Here is a 14880-nt window from a genome sequence, read left to right on the forward strand (position 1 = left end):
CTTATTCTGTGTAGGAGAATTGCTTGTATTTGCAGCTGCATGACAAAAATGCCTCAATATAAAGTCCCCCCCATCGGCCATTTTATGTTAAGTGGGGAATAAATCTACGCTGAGTTAGAATGTAAATATGAAATAAACTGGCTCCTTAGATGTGAGGAACAGATAGGCACATTGAGTACTTTGGTAGCATAGAGGAAGGTACCAGGCATGATGTCATGGCAAGGGAGATTTCCTGAAAGAATGATGCCTGGGCAGTCTAACAGAGGCGTTAGGATCCTTAGTCCTAGTACTACTGCCCTATACTGCTATTCAGTTTGGGGCTAGTTTCTTAACTTCCCTAAATACCAGCTGGTTCACTTGCAATGAGGGTGATATTTGCTCACAGTTTTGTTTCCCTTGGCTTTCAGGAAACTGCACAATCCTCTTTCCTTTCCACTACCGGCTCATTTCCCTTTCTTTGTCATTTGTACTGTCGAACGTCGGGCTCCTCACGTCTCATACCTCGAGACTCTGCGTTTCTATTTTCACATACTCCCTTGGTTCAAATCTTGCCTGCAGCCACATCTCCACCCACCCCAGCTCAATCTTGCCTCCATTTCAGTTACATGCTGGACATCTCCCCATAGACACTCTGCCAAGGCATTTAAAATTCAACAAGTGTAAAGCCGAATTTGTTCTTCTTTCCCTAAATTACCTCCTGACTCTGGAATGGGTAGCTCTTTTAAATAGGGACCCTAATCTCACAAATTCCAAACTTCCAAGTCATCTTTAACATCTTTTCCCCCCTGTTCCTTATCTAATTAGTTGCCACATTCTGTGGGTTATCACTTTGAAACTTGTTTGGTCAGAGCAAGAGTGGAAACTCAAAAGTCTATAACAATTGCATCAGGAGTTTTATAGAGCAACAGGACTGTAACTCCTTAATGTAATTTTAAAACTAAACACATTTTTGTTCTCTAATCTTAAACACCTGGACTATCGTAGTTAGCTAAATTGGATCTTTGCTTACACAGTCATTCCCATTCCAGCATCTTTTATGCAAATTACCTATGTGCTTCCTCCATACAACTGTCCACAGTCCTTTAATGCTTCTAAATAGTGTAAAAGGCACAGGCCTTGTCTTTAAGGCTCTCTCAAGTCTCTTCCCAGCCTGTCTCTCAGCCTCTTCTTCCATTGCCTCAATTCAGTTCTCCATGCTGTCCCTAAGCTCTTTACTGCTCTTGGAATCAATGGGCCTTTTCCTGACCCCAAACCTTTGTTAGTATCTTACCCTATTTTTGCCCTATTGCATTAATATTTGTCATATTTAGTTGACTCACCAGGCCATTAGCCTTCCCCACCCCAATTACCACGCTGCCTTCTCTCCTTTCTGAAGCCCTATACCACTTTGGTTGTGACATTTGTATAGCATTTATCATGGAAAACCTCCCTACTAGAGTATAGATTCTCAGACGCAAGTATTGACACTTAGTGTGTTTTTGTGTACTAAGAAAGTTTATTAAACAGTCTTTGATTTCATCATTGTGTGGTTCCTGGGACAAAAGCCGTGGTCCTTTGCTCTGACAAAATCATGAACCTATTTTGTATTTTGACTTAATTACATAAGCTTGTTTTGAATTGGAAGCTCTATATAGACTATTTTACTGCCAAATGCTTTTTTATCAATGCAGAAATAAGCCTTTGAGAGGCACAGTGCCTCAGCTGAAGACACATAGCTAGTTTCTGGTAGATCAAGTATGAAGCTTTGGAACTATTGCTTACACCATAAGCCCCTGGGTTCCCAAATCACCTCCCCAAATACCTAGTTCATTGTCCTCTGCACATAAGAAATTTTTGCTGATTCCAATAAAAAGAAAGTAGTATGGTAGGACAGGAGAAGTATAGGTTTTTGAATCAAACTAGGTTTAGATTCTGGCCTGGTCACGAGTTAGTGAATGGACTTTGGTAAACAGCCTCTCAGCCTGTTTCCTTGTCTGTAAAATGTGGGTAGTTATTGTCACTTCATGGAGTATTGTTGGTGAAATGGTATGGTGTGTATAAAGCAACTGGAACACAACAAATGCGGCTATTTATTTAAAATAATCTTCAGTAAGTTACAAATTCACATATTTGCTTTTTCTTAGGAATACATAAATTTTATCATAGATCCCCTTTCTAAGTTGAGTAAATGCATAGTGGATTTCTTTGCTTCCTTCCCCTCAGAATGTTGAAATTTGGGTGGTTGTAACTATTACTTAGGACTCCATCCAGTAACTGTTCATAATTTGTTCATAATTTTTTTTTTTTTGAGACAGAGTTTCACTCTCATCGCCCAGGCTGGAATGCAATGACACGATCTTGGCTCACTGCAACCTCTGCCTCCCAGGTTCAAGTGATTCTTCCGTATTAGCCTCCCGAGTAGCTGGGATTACAGGTGTCCACCACCAGGCCTGGCTAATTTTTTGTATTTTTAGTAGAAACGATGTTTCACCATGTCAACCAGGCTAGTCTGGAACTCCCAACCTCAGGTGATCCACCTGCCTTGGCCTCCCAAAGTGCTGAGATTACACGCATAAGCCACCAGGCCTGGCCAAACTTTCCTTTTAAAAAAAGGTATTGCCAAGAACTAAGTATTCTGGAAGGTGGATGCTTAGGCCATTCAGTGTCACTAAGCTGGGTGACAGAGATAATATTTTTGACACTTTGCAGAGCTCATTGTTTTCTCTGCAAAAAAAAGCTATGACAGTCACATAATAAACACGTAGAGCTTTAACAGGCTTCAATGTTAAGTCTTCTGACAGCTGTATAACTGGTCTTACTTGAACCTGTCTTTTCATAATGCTACCTTGCCTTTCACACCAATTCTGTGAGCCCAAGCAGGAATGAAGATGACCTATTTCTAAAGGCAGGACAGAAGGGAGTGGTGGTAAAGGTTATTGGAGGTTATTAGGTGGAATAAATGAAGAGCTAGTACTATGCCGGGTCCTGACATACCTTGTGTTTTTATTTCTAATATGGGAGTAAAAGTAAGATATTTTAACATTAAATGAGGATGACTCTAGATGGTTGTAAAAGCCCTGCACCCTAACTTCTAAACTCTAAAATGTTCAAATATTGTTAGGTTTCAGTGAAATCCTACAGTAGTCCTTTACTTGGAATCACTGGAGAATTGGCTCCAGCAATGGGCAACATAGGGTTTGGTTCTACACAGTGAGAATGGGTCAAAGAAAACACTATGGTTGAAAATTGTTGTTTTCCTCCTTATAAAGCTCATACCAACGTAAAGAGTAAAGAGTTATCAAGAAACCTTCCGGGAAGAATACAAATACCCCCACAGCTGGTCCATGGAGCAAAGTATAATTCCAAGTAAGAAATTTCACTTAGCCAGGTAAGGCATTTAAGGGAAAAGGAATCTAGGCTGGGGCTCTGCTAGCCAGACACAGATAAATTACTATAGGCAAACATGTTTTTGAAGCTATTCTTTATGAAGGTGGGAAACCCACCTTGCCACCTATATCCTTTCTGTTTTTGACAGGTGTTGGAAATGGATGCTCAGTGCCGCAAAGAAAAATTAGCACTGAGACAAGGGATCTTTCAGCAAGGCATTTTTACTTCGTGGACTGCAGGAAGAGTACCCTAGCTAGCTAGGCAACATGCCACAAGAGTACAATGAATAAAGGAAAACAGGCACATTTCTTTCTTACGCTTTTGGGGTTGTCCTTACTGCTGTGTCTGATCTCCGTTGGCTGGAGCCAGACCACACAATCTAAACTAAAACCCGAGTGGCTAATAACTTAAAACTTTTCTAAACAGGTAAAAGCAATGGAGAGCTGGGATATGCCTGTGAGCACACATATCTTGGTTAAAGTACAAGGACATAGAATGTACTACGTACCTGTAAGTGTGGCATGTTTAACACAGGATAGGACTTAAAGCACACTTATTCTTTAACAAGAAAGGAAATTTTAAGAAGAAACTTTTCTACTTCCCACAACAGGGGTGTTCGTGGGCTGGCTAGATCTTTTCTCTGACCAGTACCATACAGGTCTCTGGTTCTCAAACCTGGCTGCACAGTACAGCACTTTAATCCTGATACCCAGTCCCATCCTCAGAGATGCTGATTTAATTTGTCTAAGGTGCAGCTTGGGCCTCTGGATTTAAAAAAAAAAAAAAAAAAAAAAAAAAAAAAAGACTCCCCACGTAATTCTTACGTGTGGCCAGTCTTGCAAACCTTAGGCTATTATTCTTAAGGGTTTGTAACAAGCCTTCCTCTTAAAAATCCACCCCACCACCATTCAGCTTTTCGGGGTCTGTCTGTTGATATCTCACCCCTTCCCGACCCCACCGCCCCCCAACACACACACACAGAGACACACAGACATACAGGTGAATTTCTCTCTACAGTCAGGCTGGAGTAATCCCAAAGTGATGTCTTTGGTAAATAAGGAGAACCCAGATGAAGAAAGTTAACTCCCACCCGAATAAGGTGTGAACAATGCTCACTCCCTGCTGTGTTACTCAGCCTGTTTCTCTGTTTTCACATTAGAGAATGTCCTAGGAGGTAACGCGCTGCCTCCCTAGTTATTTCCCCACCCTCGCGCTGGCCTTGGACAGACCTTCCAGGAGAAGGCCCACGGTGCCGGGAAGGGACCGGGTTTCAGTCCCGGAACGCCACTGCACCTGCAGCTCGACTTGGCAGCACTCAAGCGCGCGGATGCTCCGGTTAGACCAACTCTGGTTGGGGCGGCTAGGCCAGCGATCTTTATCCTGCGATACTCGGGCCCCCCTCCCCCCTCCCCCCCCCCGTTCCCACCCAGTCTGTGTTTACGCAGCAAGAAGATATTTACGTTTCCAGAAGGCCGGTCATCGCAGGCCCCACCCAGCAGTGGAGAGAGTGAGTCTCAGCGGGGATTGCCGGAGAGCTCCTTCTCCCTCCCAGTGCTGTCGTCCCCTAGTCTAGGGCTCCCAGGGGCAGGGGACGCCGGGGCCGCTGATCTCAACAAAGCCCTGCTCCACCCGTCTTCGTTGTCCCACCCTTGGTGATACGGAGCCCCGGCCCGGGCCCCGCCCACAGCGCTCATTTAACTGGTATTGCGGAGCCGCGAGGCGCTGCCGCCGCTCACTGCAACTGGCTCGCGCCGCTGGGTGTTGCTGCGAAGTGGTGGAGTCTCCTGTCCTGACCCCGCGCGCCATGACTGTCGCGCAGCCGAGCGCGCCCGCGGCGCTGCGCCTCCTCGGAGGGCTGCCGGGGCTGCTGCTGCTGCTGTGCCTGCCGGCCGTGCGGGGTGAGTGGGGACCCGGAGCCGGCGGCCGGGGAAGCCCCTGGGCTGGGTGGGAGGTCCAGGTCGGTCTCCGAGACACACACAGGGGCCGGGGACCTGGCAGGCGGGGAGCGTGGCCCGCGGTCGTGGGTCCGCCGTCCTGTACCTTTAAGGCTCTCACCGCTCACCAGCGATTGGAGCTCGTGCTGTGTCGGCCCCCAGCTGACTTGGCTTTAGGGGTCGGCGTGGAGGGTTAAAGAGTCCCCGGCTGGGTTTCCGGAGCCGCCTAAGCTGGGAAAATCGAAAGGGAGGGCTCAACGACAGTGTATCCTTAACCCCCCGAAAAAGCTGGTCTGAAAGGGTGGGAGGCCAGACCGCTGACCGCTCCCCACTCTCGACACGGAGTCCAGCCGCGGGCAGCACACGGTGCTGTAAACTTGCGGTCACCTTCAGGCGTGGCATTTCAAGGGGCCTTGTCTTAAAAACAGCATCTGTGAGGACACTTGATAGTCATTCCCTTCAGTTCTGCTTTTGCCTCCGTAGGTGACTGTGGCCTTCCCCCAGAGGTACCTAATGCCCAGCCAGTTTTGGGAGGCCTTACGAGCTTTCCCGAGGGCACCGCAGTGAGGTACGAATGTAATGAAACCTATGTAAAAATTCCTGGCTCGAAGGACTCTGTGATCTGCGGTCGGAACGATCAATGGACAGATATTGAAGAGTTCTGCAATCGTAAGTTCTTCATCCTTTTAGAAAAGTTATGAGAATGGAATGTATCTCATATTTACTTTTATATATCTTTGGAGTGACCAGCAATTGATCGTTTTCTAGCGTTTTTAAACCCCAGGTTTACCTTGTTGGCACGTCACACTCCAGCTAATTGAAGGCATTCTCCTCCCTGAGTAGGTCCTGCTGCTTCATTAAGAGTTTTTCTTCCTAACACTGTACCTGTTGAACGAACTAGTAGAGAAACAGTAGTAAACAATAGGTATTGTTTAGGGAGTAAATATATAAAATATATTTGGCAATTGCCTTGAGACACAGCATAAGTGATCTGTTTTCTTAAATATCATTTTGTAAAGTAGGACTTGCCAAATAGAGCCCAGTGGTGGCATTTTTAAAAGCTCTCAATATTTATTTCAAAATCTACTTGTACATATTTATAGGGTAAGTGTGATATTTTGACACATGCATACAATGTGTCATGATCAATCACGGTAACTGGGATAGCCAGCACCTCAAACACTGAGCGTTTGTGTGGAGAATATTCCAAATCTTCTCTTCTTGCTACTTTGAAAACATACGTGTATATACATAAACTGGGATATATATATATAGGGACGTATGTATATATAAATTGGGATACAGATATGTAGACTGATTGATTGATTGTTAAAAATAAAAGGCCCAGCGAAGTTTTGGGGCTAACACAGTAACTGTGTTTGATATTAAGATATCTAGTAGATCAAGATTTCTTGTTTTAGGTGAATATACATTCAGTCATCCACACCTCATGTGCCCTTTGGTTTCATAAAATATATATTGGCATTATTTTGGAGGAAAAAAATCTGTTATTTACATAGCCCTGTATTAGCTTTGAGATATATGGGTAAAGATAGTCAATAACCCGACTTTGAACAACTTAGATCAATGGAAGCTACAGTAAATATAGAAATTGCCACAAATACTCAGAAGCGACGCATAAAATAGGCTTTAACTTTTTATTATTATCCACGATAGAGGCAGTAGGATCAAGTACATAGTCTTTGCACATGTATCATGGTTTAGAATTGATAACTCTTCCCCATATTATTACTTTATCCAATCCTTAAACAACCTCATGAGGTAAGTTGGGGCTCTTATCCTCATTTTATAGTGGAGGAGACAGGTCCTAGTAGTTAAATAACTTCCTCAAGAGCAGCAGCTTTTATACCAAAACCGACGTGTAAACTCGGGCCTTCTGACTGCAAATCCAATGACCCTTCCACTTGACCATGCCTCTCTAGATTCACATTTGCCCAGCTGTTTACAGATGTAAATACTCTACGTATGCAGTTGACTCATCTGATCCTCGACCCCAGGGCTTATGGGAATTAAATGAGTTTAAGTGTAAAACATTTAGAAGTGTTCCATCAATATTAGCTGCTATTGCTGTTGTTGTGCAGGACATTAGTCCAGGGGTCTGGAAATGCCCTATCCCTGTACTATATGGTGCTGTGTAGTTCTTTAGGGCAGGATAAAGAAATCAACATTTATAAAATGCCAGAGAACTTAAATATTATTATTACTTTTTTAAAGTGGGGATAGTGATATCTGTGTGCCAGCTCTACTTTCTAAACCTCTGGTAACTAGGAAATCAAGTATACATGTGAATACATCTGATAGATTGCAAGTGCCATGGTGATATTAATATAGTTAAATACCAAATATGTACAAAGCAGTAAAGAAGGGTGATTTAGGGTCCAATTAATTAAACATAGATTATAAAACAAAATACTACTTTTTTTGTTATTGCTTTTGTTAATACTTTCAGGTAGCTGCAGTGCACCACCCAGACTAAGTTTTGCAGCCCTCAGACCGCCTTATGTCAGTCAGAATTATTTTCCAGTCGGTACTGTTATAGAATATGACTGCCGTCCAGGTTACAGAAGAGTCCCTTTTCTACCAAGAAACGTAACTTGCCTTCAGAATTTAACATGGTCCACAGCACCTGAATTTTGTAAAAGTAAGTAAAATTTTTAAAAAGCGTTTCCAACCATCTGGTGTTTGGGGGAAATAGTATTCCTTCCTTCGTTCATGCTAGAACTCTGTATGTATATACTATTTATTATTTAGGATATTTCTTGATAGGACCATGAGTGTTAATTTATTTTGAATTAGACAAACTATTTATGTGGTAGGAATACCTATTCACTAGAAAATTTCATATTTAATTAGTTGGAGGTTACCTAAAATAAAACACATATATATTCTAAATATGTTGCTTTTTCAAAACTTATTATAAAGTGAAATTCAAATTAAAGAAGACTAATGGTCGGGCATGGTGGCTCATGCCTGTAATCCCAGCACTTTGGGAAGGCAAGGAAAGTGGACCACTTGAGATCCAGGGATTGAGACCAGCCTGGCCAACGTGATGAAACCCTGACTACTAAAGATACAAAAATTAGCTGGGTGTGGTGGTGCACACCTGTCATCCCAGCTTCTTGGGAGGCTGAGGTAGGGGAATCCCTTGAACCCAGGAGGCAGAGGTTGCAGTGAGCTAAAATTATGTCACCACACCCCAGCCTGAGCAACAGAGTGAAGCTCCATCTGAAAAATAATAATAATTTAAAAAAGAAGTTTAAGGGTGAGAAATATCAATGGTTCAGATGATGATATTTGATAATTTTTTCAAATTTTTCCCCAGTTTTATTGAAGTATTATTGACAAATTTTAGTTGTACAACATGATGTTTTGATATATGTCCACATTGTGAAATGATTAACACAGTCAAGTGAATTAATATATCCACCACCTCACATAGTTACCTTCTTTGTTTGTATGCCTGATAATTTAATTTAAAAAATCTGTTTGTATTCTATTCTAGAGCAATCGTGCCGTAATCCTGGAGAACTACTAAATGGTCACATTGACATACCAGATGGCATATTATTTGGTGCTTCCATCACCTTCTCTTGTAACCCAGGGTAAGTTTGGGCATATTAAAACCCTGTATTTAGGAAATGAGAAAACAAATTAGGATTTAAGATGAGATTGTTAGTTTCATGACTGGTATTCATAGCTAGTAGCAATTAAAACAATCCCTCTCCTCAAAGACCCTTCATCATGAGCTCCTCACAGTTAAGTTTAGTAAAATGGGGCAAGAAAGGAAGATTTCTTATACCACCAAATTCTCTAATTTCTGATTTCAGTCCATATGTGATTCAATAAAAAAATTTAAATGTGATTAATAAAAAATTTGAGATGACGTTACTTGCAGAAATAATTCTTCAAATGTTAAATACTAAACCAGTCTTTAATTGACCTAAATAATGAATTTGCTTATGAGTTTATCTATATGCAAACAAGCTGTTACAAAACAGCATGAGTTAAAGACATTCCTAGTGTGAAAATATTCTAAACTAAGTTCTTTGATAAGTTCTCTATATAGGAAAAAGGAACTCACTCATTGAGTACCATCAGTGTCTCAGACACTGTTGAAAACTTTATATTTATTTTTTTGTGTCACATCTGTAAATTATTCTATTTTACTGTGTGTCCCTATTCTTTATAAAATAAAAAGATCAGTATCACTTGTCTCCTATATGAAACACAGGTGTTGGTTAGGTCACAAACATAAAATCTGGGAAGTACTTTGAACTCTTTAAATATAAGTATATTCTATGAAGCCTATGTTTAGAACTCAGAAGTATAAAATGTTCAATCATCTATGTCATTTAAAAATGTTTTAAAACACTTCGTGTATTCTAACACATTCTCCATGCACATAAAAAATGTGCATGTCTTACCCATTTTTACTCTTTGGATGTCACCTTTTTAAACTTAATTTTTTTTTCCTTTAAACTACTGTGTGGACTTTTATCACCTACTGTTTTATCTTCACCTACTGCTATAGTCAATATTTTAAGATAATAACCTGGAGAATTTGAGGAAAGTCAAATATGTGTGAATGTAACAAACTATTTCTCTTCCCCTGTTGCTTCAGGTACAAATTATATGGCGAGACTACTAGTCTTTGTCTTGTCTCAGGCAACTCTGTTCAGTGGAGTGACCCATTGCCAGAGTGCAGAGGTAAGATTTTAAAAAATCTAAGCACTCAGGTGAGTGCTCAATGATAAATTAATTTTTGCCCATTAAGAATTAGCACAGTGTGTATTTGTAGCCAACCCACCTTTCAATATATGAGTGCTTTGCTCATTTTAAGACCTTTTCTAGTGATGCTTCTCAATTTATTAGCTGCGAGGATAAACCATCAAGTTTTATGAGTCCCAGTTCCTGAACTATAGAATGAGGATTAAAAACAAACTTAGGGTTTCTATTGGACTTGGTCATTTGTTGTCTAACCATTACTTCTAAAGTCAAGTATGATAGGTAAAAGATTTCCACCCTACAATTTTCTGTAAGAAAGTACTGTCAATCAGAGGGTCTATGAGACTTGATCACATATCCTAAAACAAGTGGCAGTGGAAATAAGATTCCTGCCTCCATTCTTTTACTCTATTAATGTTTCATGCATATTTTATCCAGAGCAATCTGAAACACAGATGTGACTTGTCTATTTCCTCCTTAGAGCTTATTCATATCTTCCATCACTTACAAAGCCCAAACTCCTTAGTATAGTGTACAAGGCAGCCATGGTCTACCTACTGCTTGACACTCATGTCTTGCCCTCATGTTTTATGCTTTATACATGCAAACTGCTTGTGGTTTCCATATACCCTTTTTTCCTTTTCTTTCTTTTTTTTAAAATTGAGACAAGGTCTCACTCTGTTGCCCAGGCTGAAGTGCAGTGGTTGCAGCCTCAACCTCCTCAGCCCAAGTGATCCTCCCACCTCAGCCTCCCTTGTAGCTGGGACTACAGGTGCACACCACCATGCCCAGCTAATTTGTTTGTGTGTGTGTGTTATTTTTTTTTTCCATAGACAGAGCTTCCTCATGTTGCCCAGGCTGGTCTTAAACTCCTGGGCTCAAGCAGTCTACCCACCTTGGCCTCCCAAAGTGCTGGGATTACAGGTGTGAACCACCATAGCTGGCTGCCTGTCTCTACTTAGCTATATTTTCCTTACTAATAATTAGTTCTCTAGCCCATCAGGAAGATTTCCAGGCTGGCTACTTCTATGATAACCCTTGCATTTTGTAATTGAAATTATCTCTGAATCTCTTTTCCTACTAGCTTTTAAGACATAGGAGCTATATATCTTGTTCAGCTTTGCACTTCCAATTACAGAAAAATGCCTTGCTTGTGTTAGGTGCTCAGAAAATGTTTGAACTGAACCGATGGTACATGTGTCCCTGCACACCCTAAGTTACTGTAAATCAGAACAGCTTGTTCTTGCTGCTTGTTTTGATCCAACACCTAAAGTGATTGATTTATAAATGTGCTGGCTATTCTCTGTGTTCTTAAGTATGTTTGATGTAACATAATTTGACATATACACATATTTAATTGCCTTCATTCTTTAAAAAAAAAAAAAAAAAAAAAAAACTTCATGCCTCTAGAGCATGTGGAACTCTTGAATTTTTTTCTCAGGGCAGCTGCCACAGAGTGGTCCCTTTTTACAGTATAACTAAAAAAAAAAAAAAACTCTGCTTGTATTTATTTTATAAGTTTAGCTGCTCAGTAAGATTATTTTGAATTAAAGCCTCTGTGAGTCAATATGTGCTAAAATTTTTTTCTTTAGAAATCAAAATGTAATCCTCACATTTAAGATACTTGCTCTATCCAAAATGATCTGTACTAAGTTCTTAAGCATGCTGCTTGAATTTTCAGCTCCTTGCATTTGCTATCATTTCCCTCTTAGAGTGAAGAGCAATGCTCTCTTCTCTGTTCTTTCTTAAAATAATGCTACCTATTAGGTTTAAACTCAAGTTCTATTTCCCTGCCAAAGTCTTCTCTGACTACACTGCTTTTATCACTAAGCCCCTGCAGCATTTACTTTTCCTAGCATCATTTTGGTATGTTCAAATCTTATAATTTTTCTTTTACATACATGTTCTGAATCTTAGTATTTCTCTGAATTGGTCTCAGGGTTAGCATTTGTCTTCTACGCCATTTGCATTCAAAGTTCCAATATACTACCAGTTACTTAATAGGTATTTATAAGCATCTCTTGTTGATAATGCTGAATTTAGAAAAATTATATTTTGACTTTTTAAAAATATAATCTTTAACTTGTTTTCACCTTATTTGTAAAAATACTAGTTTTATTTATTTAAAAGATGTTTGAATTGTTTTTTAAGAAATTTATTGTCCAGCACCACCAAGAATTGACAATGGAATAATTGAAGGGGAACGTGACCATTATGTACACAGACAGTCTGTAACATATTTATGTAATAGAGGATTCACCATGATTGGACACAACTCTATTTATTGTACTGTGAATGGTGAAGAAGGAGAATGGAGTGGCCCACCACCTGTATGCAAAGGTAATCAGTTTGGATAATTGCTTTATTGCTACCTTTAGGTATATATGTGGGTTGCAGACATTCTATGAACTCCCTAAGAAAAAACTGTAAAATGTTTACATCTGCATACTTGTGTTTTTCTGTGGGACACAATTTTTTTTTTTTTTTTAATTTTACTTTAGGTTCTGGAGTACATGTGCAAGTCATGCAGGGTTGTTGCATAGGTGCATACATAACCAGGTGGTTTGCTGCCTCTATGCCCCCTTCATCTATATCAGGCATTTCTCCCCATGTTATCCCTCCCCACCCCCTGCTGTCCCTCCCCTAACCCCCTCCCAACTGCCCCCTGTATGTGATGCTCCTCTCCCTGAGTCCATGTGTTCTCATTGTTCAACACCCACCTATGAGTGAGAACATGCAGTGTTTGGTTTTCTGTTCTTGGGGACACAGTTTTTCTAAAGCTTCTCAGAAAGGTCTTTGGCTGGTATACACACACTGACACACACACATGTATATATGATGTGTATATATAAAATGGGCCTCGTAATTTTGGTGAATTTGCTTAAATTTGCTGTTTTATACCATTTGCTTTCAGTAAGTTAATATAGGTGCTTTGTTTATACAAAGAGCATATGAAGTGGTTTATTAAATTGAAGGGAGAATCTTAGATTGAACTGAGGGTTCTAGATAGTGATCATACTTGTTGCAACAACTGAGAAACTCTTGCCATCTGTTAACTTCACTGAATTAACATTCAATTATATTCTGCCTCCAAAATTTCTATTACTATCCATTCTCTTTCATCCTTCTAGTCTTTCAATGTCTTTTTATACCCAGATGGTACTCTCAGAATCCTTAGAACTGCTCTTTAAATATATTTTAAAAGAAATATTTAGAAGATTAGTGACACTGTACTAACTATTTATTGCCTAGTATCAGTCGGAGGCATTTGTTTAAGTAGTGGTGAATGCCAGCATGACTGAAGCATTTGAGTATTTACTTTTATAATTATAATTGAAATTTTATTAGTATGAATTTTAGAAATTCCTTATTAAAATAGTTTTTTTATTATAAGTGTCATATATAGACATAATGACAATATTAAAGCCATGGAGATGAGTACAAAATGAGAAGTGAAAGTCTCTATCACTAGTCCTGCTCTGAGAGGTAACTATTTTTTATAAATTCTTGTGCTTTATTTTAGACTATAAATAAAAATACAAATATTTTTTATTTGTCACGTAAATAGTGTGGGCATTCATTCATCTAACCACTCCTCTATTGATGGCAATTTAGGTTTTTTGTTCTGGTTTTCTTTTATGAGCTATTATTGCAAATGATGCCATAATATTCTTGTACATCTCTCACTCCACATGTATGCAAGTACATTTGTACAATAAATTCCTTGCAGTATAATTGTAACAAAGATATGTGAATTACATTTTTCATAGCTGTTAGTAACATTGCTTTTTAAAAGACTGTACCTATTAGTCTCCCACTAATATTACATCATTATGCTGTTTGCACCTTTAATGATAATAATTGTTATGGAGATTTGACAGTGTAGGCAGTAAAACTTTTATTATTTGAATTCATTTAATTATGATGAAGTTTGGTGTGTGCGCTTTTAAAATTTGGCCATTTGATCCAGTTCATATTGATTTTTTCTATTTTTTTAAATGATCGTTACTTAGAGCTTAAAAACCGTATGGAAGTACCCAAGTAGGTCATGGCAGGCTAATGCTTCCATTAAAACAACTATAATATCTGAATAGATTACCAAAAAATTATATTTTTAAAGGTGTAAGATACAGCTGTGGAAGCAACAAGTTCTGAATGAACTAAAATTCCTGGGGGCAGAGGGGTGAAGGCAACCCATTCTGAAGTAAGCCAGTTTTCTCTAGGGACATTTGCTGATTCTGAACCTGGACTAAGGATCCACTCTGACCCAGACAAAAGACTACTTACAGGAAAGAGAAACCAGCAAAGCTTTAATGGTTGTGGAAGGATAGGGTAATGCACTGCAAATTGAAGTCCTCAAATGCAAAACCGATTTTTCCTAAAGGCCATTTGCTAATTTGGGGGGCTGCATATGAGGCTGGGAAGCTTGACCCAAAGCTTCTAAAGTATAAAATGATATCTCTCAGAACTTGATGGTATTTGGATAGCATATACCTATCAGAGGAACAGACTTTTATATAGCATACTACAGGTCTCCCTGTTAGCACATCGGTGCTTATTTTGAAACTGTAAAGGGGAAGGACATTAGATGGCTGGACTGGGGAAACTCTGAAGGATAGACCTGAATCTCCTGCCATCTTCCAAGGGTGAAATAATAAAGATCCACGAGGCTTTCAGTCAGAAGCCCAGAAGGGCCACTCTCAAGAAATGGAGGCAAGAGCAGAGGTAGATAGAGTCTTACTGAAACTGGAACCCAGTTCAATTCCTACTAGGTTAAAGATATGATTACCTCAATGCAGTCTGCTTATCAGGAAGGCATATCATATCATCATCT

The 14880-nt window shown here is 39.8% G+C and overlaps 1 protein-coding gene across 8 annotated transcripts in view; it reads left to right on the forward strand.

Annotated features, from left to right (window-relative positions):
* Positions 1 to 4833: 4833 nt before the first annotated feature.
* CD55 (CD55 molecule (Cromer blood group)) overlaps positions 4834 to 14880 on the forward strand; it is a 34218-nt gene continuing 24171 nt past the window's right edge. For 2 of the 8 annotated variants that reach the window (XR_004272188.1, XM_032289090.1), the window contains exons 1-6: positions 4839 to 5264; positions 5784 to 5969; positions 7771 to 7962; positions 8824 to 8923; positions 9943 to 10028; positions 12198 to 12386. Coding sequence is in view for 6 of the 8 variants with exons in the window: in XM_032289090.1 (XP_032144981.1) it covers positions 5171 to 5264; positions 5784 to 5969; positions 7771 to 7962; positions 8824 to 8923; positions 9943 to 10028; positions 12198 to 12386 (847 nt within the window). In the remaining 2 variants the exon portion in view is untranslated. Of the gene's footprint in view, positions 5265 to 5783; positions 5970 to 7770; positions 7963 to 8823; positions 8924 to 9942; positions 10029 to 12197; positions 12387 to 14880 lie in introns of all 8 variants that reach the window. The other 6 variants (XM_032289094.1, XR_004272189.1, XM_032289093.1 and 3 more) reach the window with 6 other exon arrangements.

The sequence above is a fragment of the Sapajus apella genome, unplaced genomic scaffold, assembly GCF_009761245.1.
Source record: "Sapajus apella isolate SASKATOON/1434 unplaced genomic scaffold, GSC_monkey_1.0 scaffold22, whole genome shotgun sequence".
In the NCBI taxonomy this organism is placed as follows: domain Eukaryota; kingdom Metazoa; phylum Chordata; class Mammalia; order Primates; family Cebidae; genus Sapajus; species Sapajus apella.